Source organism: Nipponia nippon, unplaced genomic scaffold (assembly GCF_047370975.1).
Source record: "Nipponia nippon isolate SJK-2023a ecotype South Korea unplaced genomic scaffold, ASM4737097v1 scaffold_2, whole genome shotgun sequence".
In the NCBI taxonomy this organism is placed as follows: Eukaryota; Metazoa; Chordata; class Aves; order Pelecaniformes; family Threskiornithidae; genus Nipponia; species Nipponia nippon.
Genome location: NW_028262336.1, coordinates 3,374,544 through 3,400,468, shown reverse-complemented (window position 1 = coordinate 3,400,468; position 25,925 = coordinate 3,374,544). Strand labels below are relative to the sequence as shown.

At 51.2% G+C, this 25,925-nt stretch overlaps 1 protein-coding gene and 1 long non-coding RNA gene across 2 annotated transcripts in view; one reads left to right on the top strand and one right to left on the bottom strand.

Annotated features, from left to right (window-relative positions):
- FSTL1 (follistatin like 1) overlaps positions 1 to 21,745 on the bottom strand; it is a 55,400-nt gene extending 33,655 nt beyond the window's left edge. The window contains exons 1-2 of the mRNA XM_087758719.1: positions 21,602 to 21,745; positions 21,439 to 21,498 (exon numbers count right to left, since the gene is read on the bottom strand). Of these exons, the coding sequence (XP_087614845.1) occupies positions 21,439 to 21,498; positions 21,602 to 21,604 (63 nt within the window). The 5' untranslated portion in view covers positions 21,605 to 21,745. The remainder of the gene's footprint in view (positions 1 to 21,438; positions 21,499 to 21,601) is intronic.
- Positions 21,746 to 22,133: 388 nt separating this feature from the next.
- LOC148055612 (uncharacterized) lies at positions 22,134 to 23,513 on the top strand. Its single transcript, XR_015705012.1, has 3 exons — positions 22,134 to 22,263; positions 22,426 to 22,548; positions 23,074 to 23,513. It is a non-coding gene; the product is annotated as an uncharacterized LOC148055612 (long non-coding RNA).
- The last annotated feature ends 2,412 nt before the right edge of the window (positions 23,514 to 25,925 follow it).

The following is a 25,925-nucleotide window of genomic DNA, read 5'->3' as shown; positions in this document are numbered from 1 at the left end:
TGGTCTGCAAGTTCTCAGACACGGTTTAGGGGTTAGCCCAGACCACTGGTAACCAAGAGGTAATTCACATGCAGCCACCCTAATTAGGAGATAAGACAGCACAGATGTGGACCATTCTGTCTCACATGGCCTCATAGTCAGCAAACAGCCCTGTGCATGTTTAATTTCTTAATGCAGACATTGCCAAAGCCATGGCAGAATCTCAGCCACAACCTGCGAGAAGTCAAGCACCACGACGGGAAATCTAGTAACAGCCAAGAAAAAGGCGTCGTTTTCCATGCATCTGGTATTTGCAAGATGTACTTGTGGCTGGAAAAAAACAAGGCACGCCGAGCTGCGTATCTGAAACAGCAGCTCTGATCCACCTCGAACCTCGCTTGGGTTTGTACTTCACGGCCTGACCTCCTCTGAAGGTCCTCAGAGGAATGGAGAGCAGTTGAGCTGGCTGATCCACAGAAGTCAAGGTGTCACCACACGTTACGGGTGGAATGGGCAGCAAACCAACGCTTAAAAGCAGCCTGACTCTTCCCCTTACGAAACCATCTTTTCTGTCGCTGAGAAGTTTGCCAGCACTGAACTGCTCAGGCTGAAATTTTCCACGCCAGGTGTTTGCCTCAGGCTGACTTTTCCTTTTTAAAGTGTCAACAGAAAAAGGTCAGTGGTTTCTGAGAACAAGATTAAGTAAGTTGTCGTGTCCGTGTTTGAGGAACTGTTAAAGCTGTTGTGCTCAGAACACAGAACAGCCCTCAGCACCTCTGCAGGAGCTTGAATCTGGTAGCAGAGTCACCCTGGTGCCTCCTGCTTGTGGGGAGCTATCCGCATCTCTCAAAGACTGTAGCAAGCGTGTGTGAGTGTGTGTTTGTGGAAATCACCGCTTTACATGCAGTCAGTGACCTTTCTAGCATCTGATTACTTCTGAAACTGCAGTCCCTGCTAAGAACAATCCTCCTTACGGCTGACAGATCCTGAGGACGTTGCCCAAGCACTAGCTGAACACGATGACCAAAGAAGCGCTCTTCTGGATTTCACAGGCAGCTGCTGCTTGGGGTACAGCACGGAGCGATGAAATGAAAGGCAGGGACTACATCTCCCTTTGCAGGTCACCAGCCATTACAGCCAGCAGGGCTGATGCCAGAAAAAAACAGTAATTTAGGACAAATAGTACAAGGGTGGAGAACTGAATCAGCAGATGCTTTGCATAGAAGAGGCGGGCTCAGGACATGACTGAGACTAGAGGGAAGAGGGCAGGGCCGGTAGGACGTGACCACCCCCTGGAGCTAGAGCCTGGTGTGGGACCTGGATCCCCTGGCAGCAGGTCCCACTCGTGTTTTACGTTCCCTCATCAAGCCAGCCGCGTGGTGGGATCCAGCTCAGAGCCTGAACGAGTACCAGCACCAGTCTGAATGTGCAGGTACTACAAACCCTTTGCTGCTCCACTGATGAAATCGCTGTCCCTCTCAGTCACTCGGTAAGCAAGCGCTGTGGATCCAAGAGCCAAGGACATGGGCGCCTCACACCTCATCTCTGACCTTCAACTGTTTTCTTCTTTATATTTTCTCCAAAGACAAGCACAGCCCTGTGCTCTAGGTGGTATGGAGTCAGCGGTTGCCGCCACATCTCCAGACAGAGCATGAAGACCACCTGAGGTGATGGCGTCATTTGCTTGTTTTTGTCTGCAGTGACGGAGATGTAGTAACAGCCTACCTTACAGAGGTTTGATGTAGGCTTAAGTAATTAACCAGCAAATGCTCTAATGGGCTGAAATAGATGATGCAGCAGACGGCAAAATATAATTACAAATGCTCTGTACCACAGAGGCAAACAGCGTTGAGGAACGCCAAACCGACTGCAGCCAGAGCTCAGCACTACAGGTCCCAGATCTCCTCCTCCCCAATGGCACCTCCCTACGGCACTCACTCCTGGCAGGGCCAGGGTCTTGCCCACTCAAGGCACGGCCTCCAAGTGCCATTTGCCCTGATCACCCAAGCGGCAGCCACCCAAGCAGCACGTATCTCCCAACACAAATGAACTTTTCATGGCAGCTGGAGCTGCAGTTCAGTGGATTTATGCCCTGGAGCTCAGGAACATGGGATGGGGGACATCCACGGCAAAACAAAGGTGGTAGAGCAAGATAAATGACAAGGCAGTGGCTCACGCAGAAGTAAACGGTACCTGCACAGCAGCCATTCCTGCCTGAGCAGTGAAGGTGACTGTGCCAGACCTTGGGAAACGTCCCAGAAACCTGAAAGTTTACAGCAGCAGTGGAAGCCAAGATCTCTGCACACACAACAGATCTCCAATTACCCAAGCCAGCTCAGTTGGCTTAGGGACAGGTTATTTCCATGGGGTTTTTTTGCTTGCTCATTTAATGATTACATTTTTTGTGTGTATCTGTTTTCCCATATAACAGCAAGAAGCCAGACATCAGGAATTTTTGCTAGGCCTCCCTAATCAGAGGGAGTATCTGTGATGCAACTTGCAAACACAACCCCACCAATGCTTTCAACCACTGGGGTTCCCATGGGTTCTCCTTGAATTGGAGGTGACCCCTCTGATCAGATGAGGTTGGCTTCTCAGCCTCTTGGGAACCGTGCTGCAGAAGACTGATGTTCTCCTATTTACCTTTTGTATCCACACCTCCCTCTAACCTCCTTGAAGAGAAAAAAAAAAAAAAAAAAATCATCAGAACTACTCTAGTTCTTCTGCCAGGGCAGAGTTTTCCCCCCAAACAGCTTGATGTTCACAGATGCTGGAAACGCTTAGTGATAGGGAAGGGAAACAAAAGCCTTCAGCCTCGCTGGAAACCCAGCCCACAGCACCAGCCGAACACTGCCCGAAAAATATCCTCTCCGACCTGGCGTGCTCAGCTCCGCAAAGAGAGGGCAGCGGCCACGCTCTCCCTTTGCTAGCCATGATGTAGAAATGGCAGAGTTAATGTTTCTCTACAAATCCCCTTGTTTGTGGAACTGTATAGACGCCACAGAGACATCTGTGGCAGGCTGAAACTTGGTGTTTTATATGCTTTATGTCAAAATCAAATCAAAGACAGGGGGAGCACACTGAGTTTGGACACATTTTAAGTTAAACATGCATAAAATATTTGGCAAGTTTCCCTCGCTTAATGCAGTATAAACAAATTTGGTATTCGACAGAGAAAATTCCCTATTTAATGAACGTGGCAAGTAACTAAAAAGAAGGTCACGCTATTTTTGCGGTTTCAATTAAGCTCAGGACAGCCCCAGCTTCTGCTGCACCATTAGCAAAATCCGTGTGCGAAGTTAAGCGGCTCTTTTGCAGCCGGGGCTGCGCTGGGGAGACGAGAGGAGATTCTCCTGTGGGACAGCAGCTTCTCCTGTGGGACAGCAGCTTCTCCTGCAGCACCCAGTGAAGGCAAGCAGATTTTTGCCATTACTTTCAGAGGGGAAAAAATGAACTCCAATAGACATAAAACTGAAGCAGACTAAGGATTTCAGAAGGCAGCCTCTGGCAAATCCAGCCACAGCAGTTTAAGACATTAGCTTGCACAGCTGTCTGCCAGCCTTGGCTGTCCACCTTGTCGGCCAGCCAGAATTTATTGCTCTTCTAATAAAGTCAGCAGAAAGAAATACATGCTTGTGCCTCAGCCACTACAGCTCGCAGCCCGGTGTATTAGACTGAACTGCTGACGATCGTTGGTTTTCAGTAAGATCGCAGACTTGCAGCTGTATATCCGAGGAGGGGAAGAGCAGACAAGAACAGAGCAAAATGTCTCCCTCGCTGGGACAGGCTTAGAAGAGATTTGAAAGAAAATGGGCAAGTAAAGGGGCTAATGAACTAATGCAAGATGTTCACTCTACAGAAATTGCCACAGCACCTCTCTTCTGCATCCTTTGCTGTTGGCAAGACTGGTTTGGCTACCTGCTGCTCGCCCCAGGGGGAAGGGAGCTGTAGGGGCAGAAGGTAACGCCAGGTCTGCAGGGCTTGCAACCACCACTCATGCCCCCACTAGCCCAGAGCCCACTGTCGGAGTAGGAGCATCCTCCGTCGCCTCCGGAGTAGGAGCATCCTCCATTGCCTCTGGCTGGAACCAGGTATAATGAAGCCGAGAGCTCTCCTGACCCCAAGGCTTGCACTTCTGACACCGCCCACCCCTCTCCAGGGCTCGGCTCCAGGAATGACAGCGCCTGAATGTATAAGCGGTCTATTTTCACAATCCCTAAAGCAACCAGACCCTCTTCTCCTATGCAGAGGAGAGATTTCAGCTGTAAAATGGTGTGCGTTGAAAGAAATTAAGATAGGAAACTCAGAAGGGACAATAGGTTTTCTTTTTCAACAAAGATTTAAAACCCAGGAAATTCACACACCCAAAGCATTTATTAAAACATGTTCCTAGAGCTGGCTTTGACTCAACACACCAGGAAACCAGTGGGAGCCTTTTGAATACTGAGAACAAATTGCTAAAGTACATATCATTGTGTATGTGTAGACATTATTCTCACGTACTGGATATCACACTCGCCATGCTGAACAAAGTTATACTAGATGCTACCTGTACAAACGTGCAGGCTGTAGGAAATAACTATAACACGATCTGTTTCACCCCACATGGTTTTAGAAATAACATGTGATATTATAACAACGTACAGAGCCACAATAACTAGACGTAGGGTGCTGCAGGCCACCTTGAGGGTTTGCAATTATTGAAAGACTAATATCGTGCAATGAAAGGTTCGGTAACACATCGCACTTCAGTTTTTGAGTAAACCCTCTTGGTCTGTTTTCCAAAGAAAACACACCTTACTTTTCAGCTCCCTAATAATTTGGGTTAGCTCAGTTTGAAATAAATTAAAAAAACCCAAAAAACAAAAAACAACCCACCCACTCAAACAACCAAAAAAAACCCCACTTCCAAAGAAGCCCCAAAAGCTCCTTGCTGCAGGTCTGACAGCCCTGCGAGGATAAAACTTGCAAAGCTTGCCCCAGTCTTTCCCTGCCAAATGCCCAGACCCTGCGAGGGTGTAGAGACTTCAGGTCAGACCCACACATAAGACACCAGCTCTAGAAAGTTATCCCGCTGAGCTGAAGGAACAGTACGCGTGTGCTCCTTTAGCCTATGGAAAAAGTAAGATAAGGAGAATAATCCTAGCCTGCAATGAAAGATTTACTGGAATCACAACATCTTACACCTTGATCACAGCCTACGCAAAGCCAGCTGCTGGCTGCGTGTCCCTCCTTGCACTGTAAGTGCTCTAGCACGTATGACCTGGGTCATTTCAGTGGGCTAACTCAGAAGAAAACAGCCCGGACCAAAGAGAGACTAAGTATCTCAGAGCGAACGCGACTGGCTATCACCTCTGTGATGATGATCTGTGAGAGGTTTTCACTCATGGGGACTTGACGCTGATTCTCACTTACTGTACGAACCACAAATCCTTGCCCATGCAAGCATTACTTGCTCTTGCACTTGGTACCCTTGACTGTGAAACCTGTCCATAAACACAGCTGAGCAGCACAGCACAGTCCCAGCAGCGATCATTTATATGAGAAGCCTTTACCGTTGCCGTCAGCAGCATCAAGTCCAGGGTGCAGCACCAGATGAAGATCAAGTATCTACAAGAGGCATGGCTTGTGTCCCCCGTGAGCAATTCGCGACATGCCTTGTGACCTGCCCAGTCATCCCTGCTGCCTGATGGTCATGGAAGCACTTCAGCTGCCCGGGTTTAATCCTCCAACTCCTTTGTTATAACAGAACACAATTTACTTTCCTGAGCCTCCTATCCTCCAAAACACCAGGACGTCAGCACAGCCCTGCCAGGGGGACCCTGTTCCTTCAGTCCCATCAATGTAATTTCTTCCCCTGCTCATATGTCATCAAACACACTAAGCAACAGTCCATGAGACAATTGCTGTACTTCTGCACGCTCCATGCGTGGACTTTACTGTGTTTCTCCATCTTACCCGAGTTTCGTATCTTCATCTGAGCCAAGACATTGTAATTTCCCCCCTCCCTGTCGGAAACCATGCAACTGCAGGGAGATCAGACTACACTAACACTGGGACAGCAGCCAGCAGTACGCCGTGTGCCTGGCTTTTAACAGCTAAATCCTATCAAAAATAATGATGCAAATACGGGCATTCCTCCCCAAGACATCCCAATGCTTTCAACAACCTCTTAGGAACACATAATGCTGCTGGATGGGACAGAGGCCGAAAGGAACAAATTTGGGACTCTGGTACTTACTGTTTGAACACCTGCTGGCTAAACGAACAGCCCTACATCTGAAAGTAGAGATAGCTGTACGCACGTTCTTCAGCTGATTCCTGAGGGCAGGCATGAACTGCACCACATCATCACCTGAACACAGCCATGAGGTGGAAAGCTCTCCTTCAGGAATCTCATGCACTGATGTAGGACCAGGGATCCTACCAAAGCATTCACCTTGAAGTAGCTGGTCCCAGAGCCATATCACCATTTAAGACACGAACTCCCTTGCTCTTTGTAAACATTAGATATATTATTTCTCTTCAGCGCCCTGGGTTTCAGAAGCTTATCCGGTACCACATAGGAAGTCTGTGGGAAGCAAAACTGGGCCTTACAAGCCCTGCCAGGTAAGCACATCCCCACCCCTCCACCAACAACTGCAGTCGGTCCATGACAGTACCCTGCCCACACACTGCATGAGTACCAGCAAGGACACAAAGCCTCCCTCACGCAGAATTAAGCTGACGGATGCAGAAACGTCCATCCTTCAGTCCTGGTATCCTTAAGTACATCACCTAGTGCTCTCTGGGGTCCATCTCTGCAATAAATGAGCGCTTGACAACTCCCCTGTCCCAGCAAGGGAAGCACCCCGTGGGCGGACGGCCCCTTGGGGAGGTGGAAATCGCCCCCCTGCTGCTGTATGCTGCTGGAGGCCGTGAAGGAGAGGCCGCGCCAGGCCCTGCCGCAGCCCCAGCCAAGGGCTCTGGCAGCCTCTCACCCTGCTGACCGCGGGGAAGCGCGGCAGGGACGGGCGAGCAATCCTGGGCTGTGTCCAGCACAAGCTGCGGCACGGCTCCAGGCCACGCCGGCCGCACTCCTCGCCTCCCCCGCCAGACCCCAGCACCCGCTGGCCAGGCTCTTTCCTCGGAGCTGCCAAAGCTGCTGAAACCTTCCCAAGCCCGTTCCCCTCGAGCCACCACGCTCTCCCCAGCAGGGTGGCCACTGGTGCAGAAGCCCACCTAGCCACGCTCCTCCACCCTGGCAACACATGGTGACTCCCACGGGTTTTGTACAAGAGGAACGATGTGGACAGGCCACAGCTTCTCTGAGCAAGAATTAATGCTCTTCTGCATCCAAAAAAAACGAGCAGCCAGCAAAGGTGCCTCTCTCATGGGGGGCTGTGGTCAGCAGCAGGGGACGGGACGGGGCAGAGAGGGAGGCACCTCCTTTCCCCTCCCTGCGCTCTGCTTTCCCACGTTTTCTCTCACGCCTGTGCAAAGACAAAAAATGAAAAGCTATGTACCCCCTCCTCCCCACCAACTGAAGTTTTTTGGGGCAGAGCTCAGTATTCAGCTATGCAGGGGCAGGGGCAGAAGCAGAGGGAGCATGCAGGAAAAGCGGCAGGGGCGGCGCTCACCCTTCTCCGTGGCAGCTCACGGGCAGAGCGGCTCGCACCCGCTGCAAAACCGCTCCTTTCCATGTCGGTTGCAAAAAAGTTTGGCTCCAAGTTTAAAAAAAAAAAAAAAAAAATCACAGCCCCGAGGAACACAGGGCTTTGTTGCCTCTTGCCAGACTTTTATTAAAAAAATGGCTTTTGAGCTCACGGCAGAACGCAGGGTGAAAACATCGCCTCAGGAGCGGGAACCACCTCCTCTCACCTCTCATCAGTGACCAAAGAAAAAAGGACTTCCAACTAGCTTGCCCACAGAAAAAGTGCATGAGCTTTCTTTATTTGAATGCCTCTGCTACCCAATGAAGGCTGCCTTGCAGGAAGATGCCCTAAAGCTATGAAAGCACAAACCTTCAGCCCACTCAGTCTTCCCGAGGTGTGAACTGGAAGGGACTCGAGAACAAGAAATGCAGATAGTTTTCTACTTTCTCTGAGAGGAGGAAAAACCCCCAGACATCTGTATTTAAACACAAAGTTGGAAACGGAAAGAGAAACAAAAAAGGGGTATTTTAATAACCCCTGAATCTTTATTACGCATTTTTAGTCCAGAAGCTTCCCAAGGTCCAAGTCAAGATCCAGCCCAGTCTGTGACAAGCTCTGTACAAACACATCTCAGAAGAGAGCCCATGCCCCTGGGACAGCAAGCAAGCATGATTTGCTCTTGGAAAAAAATCTTGTATTGTTACTTGGTTAGAAATGGATCGTTTGAGAAGGGTGGAGTGAACAGCAAGAGAGCTGGCTCGGCCTCCATCTCTCTAACCGTATCCAATGTGGGTCAGACTGGTGGGTGATGGCCTGCGTGCTCTTCATGCCCCCCTCAGTCCCAGGACCGACGCCTGCGTGTAAAACAAACCAAGTCGCACCTAGTAACAGATCCAGCCTCCAACATCAGAGAGAGCCCTCCCTCCCGAGACAGCCTCGTTCACCCACCAGTCGCTGCCGTGAGAAAAGGAATACAAATCAGAGCAATAGCAGTATGTGCTAGTGCTCACATGGGACTCCACAGCGCACAGAGACATGCTCAATGTCAGCAATGCAGCTTTTCACAGCTCTCAGGCCCCGGTTCTGCAAGCCATCACTGCTTGGTTTAGATACCTTAAGTGTAGGCATGCAAGAGAGCACGCTACTGTGCCAAATGCATTAGCAGACGATGCTAGCTGCTCTCCCCGCCCCAGGAGCCTGTGAGCTCAAACTGGCCCACGAGCCCATCGGCCAACTGGTCTGATGTCAAGGGTCCTGCGACAGAAGAGACACCGTGCTCGGGGCACTGGCTGGGGAGCGTATGAGCTCTAGCAGGGCTCGACCGAAGCCGCCTGCCAGAGGACAGGCTCCAGCTGGCCACAGTGCTGCGATGTGGCCCTTTGCTCACTGCATGGCGTGAGCTGCGCTGAGCACGCATCCCCCGGCCCCCGGCCCAGTCACATCTCACCTGTGGGGTCAAGAGGGTCGAGAAGCCTCTAAATATTGAGCTTTAACTTAAGCGTGTATTATAGGAAACTCAAAACCAAGGTTTTAGCCAGTAATGACAGTGGCACATTTGCATACTGGGGGAAGACTCCTATTATGAAAACCTCGCCAGCTTCCTGATGGTGTGTGCGTTAATGTATATGAACTCCCTGCCATTAAATTAGGGCTCATACTGTTTTTTTCTCTCTTCTTTTTACAGTTTATATTGCCCAAGGCTGTCCGGATTCCCAGTAACACCACATGGAGATGCCCTGTCACCACGTGGCAAGGGAGCGCTAACAGACTGGGAAAGGGGATGCAATGCACGGAGACCCAGTATTGAGCAAGGGACCAGGAGACGTACCTTACCAGGGTCGGCTGGAGGAGCTCGGACTGCTTAGTTTGCCAAAGATAAGCCTAGGAGCGGTCCTTGTCGCAGACCACAGCTACAATGGTGGGGAACAGACATACGGTACTAAAGGCCTCTTCTGCTTAGCGGATTAAACACAAGATTCAGCATCCGGAGATCAAAACTAGACAAATGCAAGCCAGAAATGAGGTGTAACAGCATGTGGGTAATTAAACACTGCAGCAACATACCAAACTCAGTGGTATTTTCCATTTGTGGTAATTACTTAATCAAGACTAGATGTTTTTTAAGACACGCTTTAGAGTCCAGAGCAAATGGAATTAATAAAAAAAGCTGGATATATGAACTGTATTATGCAAGAGGGCAGACGTAAAGCACAACAGCTCCTTCTGGCCTCACCATCTACTAACCTGTGGGGAAAATTGCCCCTTTTAGTGTCAGTGGAGTTGGCAAACAGCCATATTTTTACTGACAAGACATGCTGATGTTTATATGACACAGTAATACATTGTGTTTCACCCACACCTCTAATCTGAAATTCTCCAAGCTCTTTACCGTCACTGTGTCAGTAAGCCTGACAACTCACTGGCTGATTGGCAGTTATAATAATTGGCATTATCATCCCCCTTCCATCCTGCTTGAACTTTTTCAGAGTAGCTAATCCTCTGCTTACCATTTACATGGGCAACAGTACACTCGGGCTACCTGTCATCTTGGGCACCTACTTTTAGGCTTCTTGGTGAGAGAACATTCATGCAGGCGCCTTGCAGAAGGTCGTGGGGTGGGAAGCGGCTCAGCACACAGAACTGGCCAGCAGCTGCATTCTCTGGATGCCTATGCTCAGTACACACTTTACAGCGCTAAAAAACTCAGTATAACCTCCCGAGAAAAATTCTGGTAACAATGTACTTTGTAAGACCAGAAGTCAGCGGTTAAAATGTTTAAAAAAAAAAAAAAAAAAAAAGAGAATGCCTCCTAGTTGTTTTAACAAACATCTTCATATACAACAGACAGGCAAGGGGGGAAAAAAAAAAAAAAAAAAAGAGTAATTTCCATTAGTTACCATGACAACCAATGGAAATCACTAACCCATCTTCTCTCCCTTGTCAACCTTTGGCAGACCTGTCAGGGAAAGCAAGCGACTATGCCCCGCGTAGGATTCTCTACTGAACTAGAACATATAGCTCACAGGGAAATCTGCTTTGCCACAATGTCAAGTGCTCCCCTTACAGCACATCTCCGGTTTGTCTCCTCTGAGATACAAACAGGTGGAGAGATGCTTGCTGCTCCCCTCCGAGGGCAAACACACGCCAGAAATGCAATCCCCGCTGCGAGACACCCCGGCTCTCCCACCTTACGCCCTTCCTCTCTCTCTCCGGCTCCATAAAAACATTCAACCATCTCTGCCCTCCCATCTGTGGGCCATCAGCTCACAGCTTAAACCTGGCCCATACAAGCCCTTTTTGCACACCTTTACTGCCTGGCAAGAAATTGCTGTATCACACAGCAATCCCGGTCCACATTTTATTGCCGTTTTCCTTATTATTATTATCGTTGTTGATAAGGATAATGACCCTCTGCAATGCCTGCTGCACCTTCTACGTGAGAGCTTTTAAACTTTTCTTAACAGCAATGCATTCAGCTTCATAAACGCTTCTGAGAGGCACAGCACCATCATTACCCTTATTTTACAGAGGTGAACACCGCAGCTTAGAGGAATTCGGTGCCTTGCCCGAAGCGTACAGACAAATCATGGCATGATGCTAAGAGCGAGAACAAATAGGTCTGGAAAGAAGAGTCTGTTTGCATTTTCTCAATGCCTACAGGCTCTGAAGTCGTTTGAACCACATATGCTCAGAGTCCCCTTTATCCCTCCACCCTGCCAAAACCCAAAGCTAAGAAATACAACCAACACTTGTCTCTGTTTAATGCTGCTTTACTGTTGACCTTGCATCTGCAGCCAGGACGGCCTAACTCACCCCAGCGTCCGGACGTGTGCTGCTGCACTGCAGAAGAGCTTGGCAGTGATTTGCGAGGCGATATTAACGCCCAGCTGTTCTCCTGTTTCTTTTGCTTTTCACGTGCACAAAGTTAGGAGTGGCCTAGGCACTGCACTGACACCGTGCGGTTTCAGGTTATTCATATACCGCAGCGAGATTCAGCGCTCACCCAGTAGGATCCAAAATCCCCAAATAATCCGCATCGATTGGAAATTTTGCTGCGCTCCCTTCTGCTCCCCCGTCCCAGGCCTGGGTTGCGGGAGTTACCGGTAAGTTACTCCCTAATGGGGCTGAGTAAGGCGACTCTGTGCGTGTGTCTGTACGTTCACACGACAGGTAACAAACGTTTTGCCCCATGATTAAGCACTCTTTGGCTCAGTTGCCTCCACGACAGCCTCCTGGGGGACTGCACACAGCTCTGGGCGCCCAGGAGGGAAGGACAAACCACAAAGCGCGAAGCCAAGCAACAACAAGGTGTTCTACAAGCTGCTTCCCACAGATTCCTGTCTCGAGGCTGATTGCATTTGGTGGCCACGAAGGTATGAATTACGCTCAAAGGCGAATACTCACAAAACGCTTCTCTGGTCTGTAGTAAAAGCTGATCTTACGCTGGAACTTTCCCCTCAGTGTCCTGGTTTTGGCTGGAATAGAGTTAATTTTCTTTCTAGTAGCTGGCATAGTGCTGTGTTCTGGAGTTAGGATGAGAATAATGTTGATAACACACTGTTGTTTTAGTTGTTGCTGAGCAGTGCTTACACTAAGCCAAGGACTCTTCATCTTCCCCTGCTCTGCCAGGTGCACAAGAATCTGGGAGGGGGCACAGCCGGGACAGCTGACCCCAACTGGCCCAAGGGCTACCAAATGATGTCACGCTCAGCATATAAAGCTGGGAGAAGAAGAATGAAGGGGGGGACGTTAAGACTTACGGCATTTTGTCTTCCCAAGTAACGATTACACATGATGGAGCCCTGCTTTCCTGGGGATGGCTGAACACCTGCCTGCCGATGGGAAGTAGTGAATGAATTCCTTGTTTTGCTTTGCTCGCGTGTGCAGCTTTTGCTTTACCTATTAAACTGTCTGTATCTCAGCCCATGGGTTTTCTCACTTTTACTTTTCCGATTCTCTCCCCCATCCCACTGGCAGGGGGGAGTGAGCGAGCAGCTCCGTGGTGCTTCGTTGCCGGCTGGGGTTAAACCATGACACTCAGGTAGGGCAGTAACTACTGTACCACACTGTCTATTTTTACAAAACTTAGAGGAACGTAGTATCTTGTAGGAAATTAATATGCTTCGCTAAACATGGCTGAAACTGACTGTTGAGTTTAAAAGTTATTTGAGGAGGTTCAAAGGTACCAACAAACAGAGAATAAGATCACATCAAGCTCTCTTTCTTTAGGCAGCCAGGGAAAAATGTTCTGCTTTGACAGGAGGAAGGGAGCTACAAGGAGATTAAAAGAGGTGGGTGAAGCACGTTGCTGAGGGGCCCCATAAACCAGCTACGTGTACAAGGTGGAAATAACTGCACTGATTATCACTGAACACAGGGGCGTAATTAGGACCATTGGGACAGAATAAAAAGATTAATGGTCTGCTTGGTCATAGAAGAGGACCATGAAGATAAACTTACTGACTGAGATACTCCAGAGCATGGTATCGTTTTTCACAGAACAGGAAAGGGGCATCACTTATCGGGGATGTGTAAAACTGGATTTGACAAGACACTAATGGCTACGATTTGTACAAGCAGCTACTAATCCCAGGGCATGCATCTGATACCTTGTAGAAGAAACAGCCTGTTTTTCTAAAGGAGGATGCTTCGAATGATTTTGAAAAGCATTATCACATTTGTCACCAGCCGCTCTGAAAAGCCTGGTGAAACACGTGGGCTGCAAGCGTGCACATGTCTTCCCACATACACTTCTCAGGTGAACAAAGGCCCGACGGCATGCCTCTCACCCTCCTGAAAGTGCTCCTTCCAGCTAGACAGGGCTGGTCACACCACCCCATCTGTAGCTCGGCAGGTGATGTGACCAAGGAGGCACCGCGAGCAGCCACTGATGCGTGCCACCGGCCACACCGCAGCAGGTCAAACATGGGGATGCTCCTTGCCAGGGACAGCAGGGGCCACCTGCCCAGCCCTGGCCATGGGAAGGGCAATGTGCTGCTTGCTGAGCAAAGCTCAGTGCATGAGCAAGCCCAGACGCCAAGGCTTGCTCTTTATCTGCACACTGGGTATAAATCAGGCAGTTAAAGTAAAAGAAAAAAATTTTTAAAAGTACTCCCTCCTTACCCTTACACATCATCCTCTACCAACGGGTCTGGAACCCAGTCCTGAGGACATGAGAAATGGAGCCTCTGTTGCAACCTGACTTCTCAGCCGTCTGCCCCCAGGGCAACTTTAGAAGGGCAGTGCCACCTGAAGAAGATTAGGCGCACACTACTTGCGCGGCATTCATTGTCTAGGGGCCGGAATACCCCAGAGCTTGCATCACACGGAGCAAACACGCTGTCCTCAGACGGGAATACCACGGCTTTTCCGCCAAGCTGAAAGCAATGCCTTCGACGTGAATGCTTGGTCCCCTGCCACCTTAATCTTCCAGAGCCCTGGGTTTGAATGCACGAGCTGCAGACTGGAGCTGGGTCACAACCTTTTTGGTTATCCCTGAAGAATTTTACTCACCCAGACAACGAAACGATCCAGACATAGCAAAAATTCCCTGAGGAAATCTCTTCCTCCTACATATAGGAAACGAGACAACAGTTCCAATCCCTCATACTTAAGCTTCCTCAAACATAAACATGAAAAAGTGGCCAAAACACAGGAGGGAAAGAAAGTCCCAGAGCAGCAAGGAGTGCATACGCAAAGAATTACGTTATGCAGAAAGAAAGCTCTTGGCTTCAGGCTACAATTACCAGCACTTAAATGGCAGGGGCCACTCTAGCGTGGAGGGGGGGGCCCCCAGGCACCGTCCTCCAGATCGATTCATCGTCGGGAAAACTCCGCCATCAAAACCATCCCCAGACAGCGCGGCGCTGGAGGGCCAACCTGGCACCTCGCCAGCGCCTGCCGAATGCTCCCTCTTCCATCCGTCCTGGCAGATGGACAGAAACTCCTTGTTCTGCCCCACTGACGCTCAAGCCCCAAAATGCCTCACCCTGGCAGCGGGGTGACGAGGAAAGAGTGGCCAAGGGCAGCGTTTCTGACGGCAGGAGGCACACCCAGCCCATGGGCTCCTGCGTTAGAAGAAGGTTCACCAGTACCTCTCTCCATCAGAGGCAGCCCACCCCTGTCACCCCACTCTTGTTTCCCTGTTATCCAAGATTTTAATGCCCTCTTCTCCCCTCCCCTGACTTGGAAAGCTTCAGAAGACCATTTCAGGCTTGAGTCTTACTCCTGCCACAGCTACCTCTGCAGCGAGTCCTTCCACTATCTCCCTAGGTCTCCTCACAGATAAAGAAACAAAGAAGTTGTTTCTGGCTATAGATAATCTTTGACGCTATCACTATTTCTTGAAAACTTTCGTTGTGGGGAAGAGCTGATTGAGCATGCAAAGCTCCACCAGCATCCATATTCCCAAAGCCTCTTGATCCTGTATCAGGACTGAGCTAGTAGCAGGGATGGGATCAGGAGGAACATATACTGGCTAGGGACAACCAGCACCGGGTGACAAATAGCCATCCAACCGGTCCTTCTGCTCTTCAGAGCCCAGCGCTACCCTGGTTTGGAGCATAAGTTGTGCAAATCCTCTCCTCCTACCACTGAAACCCAGCTGCTCTGACTTGGTGTTTTTATCTGTTTCTCTCTATTGCTCCCTCAAGCTGGTTTGTTGCTCTTTCCATTGCAAGGCCCTCTACAGAGATATGATAAAGAGAAAAAAAAAAACCAACACAAATTCATATGCTTACGGCTTTAGTGCTGTGTAACAGAGCTGCAAAATGAAATGAGGGAAGGATAAAGGAGAAGGAGCAACAAGAAAAGCTGGTTACTATGGGGTCCATCACATAGTGTTACAGTATTTGGAGAAAGTGGTTAGAGGTCCCTCTCTGAGACAGCAGCTGACAGGGTACAGCCAAGGGCACCGGAGCCGTCCTGCAATGCCCATACAGAGACAAATGAGATAGGAAAGACTTGTTAGAACCTCTCAACCTCCTGGTTCTTCTGGTGCACTGGGTATCTTCCTCAGAAGCACGGGAGAACTGGCACCCTCTCCCCCGTGAGACAAAAAACAGATTCCAGTCTTCAAGCAATGTTTAGTTTCTTCTGCCAAAATATTTGCTTAGCTGTCAAACTGTGGAAATGTGGGATCCACCTGCAGCTGAGCTAATGAGATACCAAATCCCTCCCCGATCATCCACCCTAAACCCCTTGTTCTTTCCAAATGTGCTGGTCCAAGAGGAGCCTCCAAATTGTTTCCAGGTTATGACCCTTGACATGCTCCAAACAAGGTGCGGGTGTCTCAATAAATTCCACATATGCAGACTGGAGCATGAGCTTGCTTTTCTTCATCATCTCTCACAGGCAGCCTACATCTAATCTACTGCCCCAAGCAACCACAGGCCCGATGTCAAAACCGAGAGGTACAGCGTAATACGTGAGAGAGCTAAGGCATAGAGCAAGTAGTAAGATTTCATAGAAACTTATATGAACTTCACTTCTGGGTGGCTGGTTGGCATGGCCGAGAAGGGACATAGTCACTCATTACTGCCAGCCGGTGTCTTCAGCCCAGACCACAACTGGCGCACACTTGAGAGCAGGTAGTACGAAAATGCCGTGCAGTTGCTGCTCGTGCTACAGTTATCTGTGCTTTAATACAGCACTGAAGCCTCCAGGCCTGTTTATCTGCCATTTGTTTATTTACTGCTGCAATGCCTAGGAATTGCAATCTGAGTCCCACAGCGCAAGAAGAAATAAGCCCCTGCTCTAACCAGCTCACATCTAACTTAGCACACTAGCTGTGGCAAAATCTACAACCTCTGGGAGAGTCGAGAGGTACGTATCCCCGTGTCTGCCGCCCAGACGCAGGTCTGGAAGGAGGTACGCCTCACAGCGTAACAGCAGGCTGCTCTTTTCTTTCGCTAAGCTCGGAGACAACATTGTGAGGGATAAATCTCTCCGAAGAAGTGCTGGCTATTCACAGAATAGCTTAGGCATCACAGGACAGCAGAAGCTGACCCCCCTGCAAAGTCATATACAACCCAGCTAAATAAGGCATTTCTGGGAACCAATCTCATCCAGCTCACACAGGATATGTGGCAAAAACACAGCCTGGTTAATATGAGTCTCACGAGCCCGGAAAGACACATCTGGCTGAGATTTGTGACAAACTCTCTTCTGTACAAAGAGAAACATTCCCCAGCTCATGTAACACCACACAAGAAAGATCAAAGGTGCCCCGGTGCCTCCTGATGGGTAAGCAGCTGTACCAATAACAGCAGCTGGAAAATGCAACAGGAGACTCTCGGGCAGTCCCTTCCTCCCGTGCGGGGAGCGGAGCTGCCCCCCAGGCAGCCCCCAGCAGCAGCCCCCCTGTTAATTACCGGCAAGGAATTTGCACTCCGGCAGATAAAGTCATTCCCTCAGCTACGGCGAATTTGCACGAAGCAGCTGGGATCTGACAGCGGCTCCATCCGAGTAGCAGCATCAGGGTGCCACGCGCACCTACGTGCTACGCGACACCTCTTCGGCTGCAGAGCTGGCACCACGCGCGCTGCTGCTCGGGGGTTGTGGTCCCGTCAAAGCAGCTGGGGAGGCGATTTAAACGCTTGCAGACGGGGCATTCGGCCAGTGACTTCAGCATGGTATGAGGTACCTCAGACAGAACCACCCGGTTCGTCTCCCAGACTCTGATCCCTGGGCCCATCCGCAGCACAGCAGCTGCCCGACGGCACAGCACGTGCCTTAAAAATCAGGCTTTGCACAGATGAGCCTTTGCTGTGTGCCCAGGATAGAATCACTTTTTCCCTGCCTCCTCATTTAAAATATGCTTATCGCCTTGAGGCACAACTCCAGCAATGCCTGGTCTGGCACTCAAGGGCAGGATTTGAAGGAGGAAGATGCCTATCACTCCAAAACCAGCTGGAGGAGAAAAACAGATGCAATTTTTCCTTCCACTGATGACTGAAGATGTGCCTGCTAGACTCGACCTGGGAAGCTAGTTTTATTACATTAGTGGGTTACATGTGACTGCTGGGTTTTATTGCACAAAGCTTGTGCATATTAAAAACAGCCCAAGTTACTCACGTGATAGGCACTACAGTGTCTTTTCCTTCCCCTGCGTCGACAAAATATCAGCGAGAGAAGGACTGAACTACCTACAAAGTCTCTATCGCTAAATTTCAAAGGCAAATGGACCCTTCTTAAAACGATGGCTTCAGGGCCAAATACAGCTACGCAACCACATCAGGATCTCAACTTTCATTTATCCAGTTTAATTTATTAAGACAGCAGTTTTTAGTCTTCACCATCGCAAAAACGTGGGAAAAGCTTAACCAAAGCAAGCTGACGATGGGAGGAAGCGCACCAGGCTTTATGAAGACCAGCTGGACTCCCAGCTCCACCTCCCCCAGGGCACACGAGCACTCTGCTGGCAAAAGGGGCACAGGACTTGGACGAGGTCGAGTGTTGCCCTCCCTACGTGCAAAAGCAGTCACGTCGGATCGAGAGGAAGCGCTCAGGTGAGTTCAGCAAACAGAACTTAGCAGAAACCTTTGTCTTTTCTCTCCCCCGTAACATCCCCTTTTCGGCTTTTCACATGGAAAAATTACACTGAGGGAAGAGGAGGTGTGGTGAAAAAAACTAATCCCAGGGTTACAACAGATGTAGACACTGCAAACACGGTGCTATTAGAAAAGGTTATAAATCTGCCTCCAGATGCTTGTTATCGCCGTGCTGCTCGGGGGTTATAGCCCCCTCAGATGTGTCAGTAGATCTCCTTGCAAGAGGAAGGTCTCTAGCCCTCCTCCCCTAGCCCTCTTTAGCCAAAATGAGACAAATCAGACCGAACTGTTTACATAACTCTTTCCAAAGGCTGGCTCATTTGGCCAGAAATGGGTTAAGGATAGCTCAGGAGAACAGCTACAGGTCCCAGAGATTAATCTGAATGGCCAGAAAACTGGCAAGGAGCAGAGGGCAGGCCAGGGCAGTGACCTCCCCTCTTGGCAAGGCTGGATTCAGGAAAGGACTTCTGTCCACAGTCCGCACCCATGTACTCATGCTGGCATAAGCCTCTTTGCTAACATCTAAAGTTCACGGTGAAAATAACTTTCTTGATGATTCTGCATCAGGTTTAAGCCAAAATGAAAAAAACCAGAAACCCTCACTCTTATTCTGAAAGAAGTATCCTGGTGGGACACACAGCGATGCTGGTTTAGAGTGGTACCAGCAGTGGAAGTGCTCCCGCACGCCATCCCTTCAGAGCCCATGGACAGAGTCAAACAGCGACCGGCCTCCTCCCCAGTGTTAACCAGGGAACTTACTCCAGCAGGATACGAACAACTGATGAACTTTTAATACATCCATCAGACATTTCCAGCCTCTCCCTTTTCCTCTATCGCGAGGGATGCTTCCCAAAAATCACTCCATCTGCTTCAGAGAGCTCCAGCTGAGAGCACGAGCAACTTCGCCTCCGTAGCGTCCCTGTTAATACTAGCGAAGGGCCGCCTCATTGAGGCTCCGACCCAGGAAGAAAGAGATAAAAAGGGCCGTCTGAAGCTGGTGGCTGGCTTCCATCCGAGGAGTACAGTTCACCGTCTATTGCTCTTGTGACTATTACTGAAACAGGCCAAGAAAAGCTCCCAAGTTTTGGCACGTCTCAGATTTTCCAGTCTGCACAAAATCATGCCAGGAACATTTACTGAAGCAATTTCTTTCTTTCTTTAAAGACTCTAATTATGCACCTAACAATGTTGTAGAAATGAGCGTTGTACAAAAACCCCAGTACAGTTCAGATACAGTTTTGCCGACAAAAGGATTAGAAGCTTAAAGCTCAGTGTTAATATTCTGAACATACTGAAAGGCACAAAGTGCAAACTGCAGCAGAAACAGAAGAAATAGAGAGGTTATCACTTCCAAAATCTGAAAGAGGGAAAACCACACAGGAAAATGCCATGCTAATCTTACTAAGTGATACAGGCGGTAACAAGGGGGCATTTAGAAGAGGGCAACCATCAAAGCCGTCTTTGAAATGCAAGCAGCTCACCTGCAAGCACAGCCCACTCCCTAGAAAACGAGAAGGTCTAGATACCCCCAAGGGTGGGATACTACCTGTGAGTGAACTGATGGTCACCACTTGGCAGCTACCAGCAACAAGGAATCAAACCGAACCCCAAAACAAAAGTTGTCCGAGGTGTCAATTTTCCCTGAAACCAGACCCAAACCTCACTCATCACTCTCAAGTTTTGCTGAACTTAGACTGGCGTCGAACCAAGACAGTCACTGGTTTGACACCTGGACCACTACCCCTGAAAACAGTCAAATCATTCATTTATCCACTCAAGCACGAACTGGCCTTTAAAACCAAGTTTTGAACACGATGGCTGTACATTTTTCTTACTTTCAGTTTGCAGATGAGGCACAGAGACATGACAGTACTTACACTTGGGAAGCCATCCAGGTACTCCAAATTAGAGTACAGGAGGCAAAAGCCAGGATTTAGCACTTTGACCGCGTCAACATAATGTTAGCCGCACCAGCGAAATCAGAAATCAAGGGCCAAACACATCTTGGCTACGTCTCTCCTGGTGACTGACTCCAGGAGGCTTTACTCAGACCACTGCCGTCACTATTTAGCTGTTATTATCATCCATCTTACGGATGCACTGCCGTGCGCTTCCTTCCTACAGAGGTTTTGCTGTACATTGACCCGAACTGGTTAAGGTTTATTTAGGGTTCCTAAGAAAATGAGTAAAACCAATCTGGCTTTTTCAGGACAGCATTGGAGAGGATGCGTGCAAACGCTGACTACATAAGTGTGTCATGCCTTGGGAAGAAAGTGTTTTACAATATTACCATGTACAGGCAGATGTGAAACGCTAGCCCGTACTACAGCTCCGTCCCGCTCCCCTTGGTTTTCACGACAGCCGCGACGAGAGCTGTACCGCGACAGTGTCGGCTGGCAGCCGCCCTGTCTCACCTCCGCTCTTCACGTGCCCCAGCGTTTGCATTGTTCGTCCCTTCAGCGAGCGGCTGGCAGTTGCGGGGAGTTCGCCGAAGAGCTTTGCTTACGGGGACGGAGCGACAGCGACGGGTTTCGCCCTAAAACCCCCCTCTTTGCCATCACCCGGGCAGCGCGGTCCACGGGCGGGAGGCAGAAAAAGAGGGAACCGTTTGTGGGAAGTCGGGCGCGTTTATGCATTTTTTTGCGCGGAGCCAAACGGCGATGCTCCAGGGTGGGGCTGGCCATCTGGGAGAAATATGTAGGGAGAAAAAATGCAGGCGGGGAGGACGAGCCGCCCCTCGAGCGGGACCGCTTCCCTCCGAAAGCAGGCTCGGCCTCCCTCCCCTGCCCAGCTTGAGTTCATTTTCCTCAAATCACTTCCACATTTCCCCTGCCGTAATTATAAAATATTTTGTTTCTGACCTCACTTTTACGGAGGCCGCCGCAAGCGGGAATTCGGGCAGCGTTTATTTTCTGTCAACAGAGCCGGGGAGGTTGCGAGTGGGGGGCTCTCGATGTCATCGCGGTATAAGGAGGGAAGGGAAGAAAGCGGGAGAGAAAGAGCGGGAGGGGAAGGGGGCTGCCCAGAGGCGGGCGGGGGGCGGCCCGGCCCGGGCGGGGACGCGGCCCCCTCGCAGGGGTCCGGCGGCCCCACAACTTCCCTCCCGCCCCGGCTGCTACTTTCCCCGGTCCCGGCAGCTCCCCCTCCCCGCCCCGGGCGGCGCCGGGGAAGGGGACCGCGGCGGAAAAGGCCAGAAAGTGACCCCCCGCTCCGCACCCCGGCCCCCCGCTCCGCACCCCGGCCCCCCGCTCCGCTCCCCGGCCCCCCGCGCCTACCTCGGCTCGCAGGCGGGCGACGGCCAGCAGGGCGCAGAACAGCGGGAGAGTTTTCCAGATCTGCAAGAGAGGGAGCGGGGGGGGCGGTGAGGGCCGGGCCGGGCCGGGGCGAGCGGGGCCGGGGCCGCCGCCGCCAAACTTCCCGCCGGGCGGCCCCGCTCACCATCCTGCGGGCGGCTGGCGGCACCGGCGGGGCAGGAGGAGTTGCGGAGGCGCCTTCCCCGTGCTCCGGCTCGCTCGGCAAGGGAAGGGGAGGGCTCCCCCTCACCCCGACCCGCCAGCCCGCGGCTCCACCCCCGGCCCGACCCCCGCCGCCTCCCCCCGCCCCGGGGCCGGCTCCTCCCCGGCCCGCCGTGAGGGGGCGGCCCCCGCCCCCCGCCCCCCCGGACCCCGCCGCCCCTCGGCGGTGCCCCCGGCCTTCCCGCCCCCGGGCCCCACGGGGGAGCTCGGCGGCCCCTGACGGCTGAGGGGCGGCCGGGGGCCTGGCTGGGGCCCGCCGGCCCAGCGAGTGCCCGAGGCGGGGGTTCCCGCCCCGCAGCGCCGGGCCTCCCCGCCTCGGCCGGGCAGGAGATGGGTCCGGGGAGGCCGCCCCAGCCCTGCACTGACGGGGGGCAGGAGGAGCGGGGGGGCACAGCCCTGCCAGGGCGCGGCCCGGCGGGGGGGCGGCAGCCGCCCCCTCGTTGTCACGGAAGGGGGAAACTGAGGCACGGGGTGGCTTCTCCGCTTCGCTTCCGTGCTGTGGGAACCCGCTGCCCGCCCGCTCCCGCCGCGGGGCCACGCCGCGGCGACGGGTGCCATTCGCGGCGGGACGCAGCGAGGTTTGAAGTACGGGTTCAAGCCCGAATGGCGCTGGCTGAGCGGCACAGGCAGCCGGGGTGTTGTGCCAGGCACGGGGGGCCGAAATCCCACCTGGAATGGCTGGTGGTGCTCGTTTGGGTATAAACAGCTGCGATCCTCCTGTTTAATCTCTTCATCTCTGAATTTCAGGAGCCTCTGGTAGCTAGAAGGCAGGATCAGACAACGCAGAGAGACTGGGCACATACAGAAATCCCTGTTACAGCAAGCAACACCATGACACCAGTTGTCAAGGGCTTCTCCTCGAGTTTTGAGGTGGGTTGTAACCAAAAATGACACCACTGGCTTTGAAATCCTGCCTTGCTCCGTAAGCGAGCGTCCCCATCACCCGCCTGTCTCCTTGCCCTGCTTTACTCTGTGCCCTCAACACAAGCGGGCGCCATGGGAGGTGCTGGGGTGTGCCCCCTCATCGTGCACCAAGACCAAAGATTATTTTAGCATCCTGCTGGAAGGAGTAAACTCTGGAACAGAGCTCTCCTGGATCAGCCCACATCTGGACTGTTCACGGCAGCTGTGCCCTTTAGCTGTGCCTCCTCAGGCTCTGCTCCCTCACTCTGCTTTGTTTTTAGGATTACTGATACTAATTTTGCATTTATAAAGCATCCTCCCCAGCAAGTTCTGCTTCTGTCTGTGAGTGGTACTAGCCTATAAATCTGTCCTGAAGAGAAGTCTAATTATTTCACTGCTGATGCTAAGCAATGTGGTTTTCATTGTCTTTCTTTTTTTTTTTTTTTTTTTTTGTTAAACTCACCTTTCACAATGTACCTCTTTGTTTTGTAGTCATTGATTGCCTCGCCTGATGGTACAGCTCAGGCAGAGTTATGGCTGAACTCAGCTGGCCTCTAGCTTGTGGAAGCATCATAGGATCAGGCTCACCCTGAGTCACCCCGATGCGAGTGCCACGACATGAAAAAAACGAGTGGCAAATGATAAATACGTTTTAAAAGATTCATCGATTTCTGGCCTCTTGACGCCCGGCTCTGCGCAAGCGGTGCTACACGAGGAGGCTCTCTGTTTCCAGAGGGTAAGAGTGACTCGTGCCACCCTTGGGAACAGAGCACTAGCAGGTGTCTCCCAGCTCCCGCGCTCCCTCCCGGTACCGGGGCAGTCACCTCACCTACGTGTGATTAGCCGCTGTGCTGGATTATATAGGTTGCCATGAGCATGGGTTTTTTTCTGTGTAATCAAAGGACTGAATGTGAAACACAAAGTAAAACTCTCCATTCTACACTGGCATTCAGGTACATGAAAGCGTATTTCTTCAAGTTAGTTTTTATCATGTGGAAATGGGTAGAGGTGAAAACCAAACAGCATGTCTAATGCTAGCATCCGTGTGTTCCCACAGGAGGAGAGGAGCCCACGAGGGGAGACAGGCGTTTGTACAGGTACCCCCTGAAATCAGATAACACTTGTGTGTGCAGACGAGGCCTGAGGATCTCTGGTAGACTGGGGGGGAACCGGCTTTAGCGCTTGGCTGGAAAGATGACGACGGTGATAGAGCCGGAGTTGTTTGTGGGAGCGTGGAGGTCTGTCATGTCAGGAAACTTGGCGAGGCAGGGAAGAGGTGTGTTATCTCTCTTCCGTCACAGGCAGCACAAAACAGTCTCAGCACAGACACCGGAGCCTTAACGCCGTGTACAAAGGCACACATTTCGTAACCAAATACACGATATCTGACAAACTGTTCCCATTTATTCCAAACTTTCACCATTTAAACCCGTAAACTGCAAAGGAGCAGTGTGTACTACCTGAGTGCGTAAGAAATAAATCTGCCAGGAATCTTTGCTCTTTCGTGATGGACCCATAACAAGGAGCTTGAATCAGAAGCACTAGAATAAGGGGAAAGCAAATGCATTTACAGCTGTGGTTTCAAGCTGTGGCCGTAATGGATATGGTAGTTCATCATCGCTGGCTACGCAACCAAAGTAGTATCATAAAAACGCTTTCAGCTAAAAGCTTCATCATAAGGGTGAACGATGCTTGCCTGAAATTTTGAAGGTTGCAGTGCTCTGGTGGGCCAAAGAAATTGGGAATCATTGCTCTACAGGGAAGATGTTATTCTATTACATACATCAATATTTCATTTCTGCTGATGCTTACTTTCCAGCCACCGCTACTTCTAAAACAAACATTTTGTTATACACATGGGATCACAAATTCTGATACACACACATATGCCCCAGTGTCCACACAACCGAAACTCAGTAACAAGCTGTTGCCTGAGAAGCAGCGCCAACGAAGCCTGGACTCACGCAAGTGTACATCTCATGGGTGGATACGCTCTCCTGTGTTTAATAAAGCGCAGGCTCCGACTGACGCTTTCTCCATTCTTGGGGCACCGTCAGCATCACTCCCCTGGACTCTCTGGTGTCTCACGAGGGTTACTCTCATGCCGCAGCCTCTCCCTTATTACAGCATGTGCACACGTACACACCCAAAGTGATTGTGCAAGCCTCATTTCCTAGGGAAACTAAGCTAAACATGTGCCAACAAATTACTTCTTAAGCCCTCACCCAGCCCTTGTGGCTATACCATGATATCACCCTCTCCACATTACCTCACTCCCATCTACCACCCACACCCTTCACGTCTCCTTCTGTCGCCCCTGCCGTACGAAATATCAGCCCTGAAGGATGGGGTTGTGATTGCAGCCTTGTGCTGAAGTCAGCGACTGCCCTGCCTGCGCTGCATTTTAGGTGGCAACTCAAGAAACCAAGTTGTTTGGCAAGTGGCCTTCATGATGGAGCAGTAGCCTATCTCGCTGACGAGTAAGAGATTTGCAGCAGGCTTAGTTGGCAGAATTAGGAAGCGGGGTATTACTTTTGAATAGCGGGTTTGTAAGGTTGTAGCTGAGAAGGCTCAGCTCGTGTGGGACGGGAGGCATCTGCGTCGTCTTGACCTACGTCAGCGGTGCCTCCTCATGGACCAGGCTGCAGCTCTGCACCGGAGCCCGAGCTAGGGCCAAGGGACACCTGGGATTTTCCAGCAGGAACAGGCCAGGGCTTCGAGACATGAGGGGGAAAGCCTGGAGCGGGGTTACACAAGCAAAGGTGCAGGCGTCAGACCTGAGCGAATGCTGGGGTGACCGTGAGGTTGGCGCGAGAGTCCCCAGGCTGTCACGCGTGGATCGCGCGGACACCTCGCCGCCTCGAGTGAGCACTCGAGTCTGCAGCAACCTTTCCCGGGTGTCCTGACGTGGCGGTGCTGGCTTCTCATCACCCCCAAAGCGTGCCGTGTCCTGGCTCCCCCGAGGAGCTCTACCTTGCTCTCAGCCTGTGAGCGGGGAGCAGCGGGTTGGGGGGAGTGAATGGTGCCTAAGTAAGGAGGCAGCTTCCTACCCTGAATTTTTGGAAGATGCTGGATGACTCTCATTATCCCAGCTTCCCACCTGCAGCGCACGACCCAAACTCTTAAGCTGAAATAGGATGGGCCTCTAGCATACGTACCCAGCCGGGTGAGCTAACTCGGGTCTCAGGCTTCCCTGGCTCAGGGAGAGTCACTCAGGGAGTTACTTTTCTAACCAAAATTCAAACACAGGTAAGAGGGAACTGTGATTAACCGTGATGTGAGGATACACACACGACACGCAGATAGCTTAAATCTCCTTTTTTTACAGCACAGTTATTTCTCGC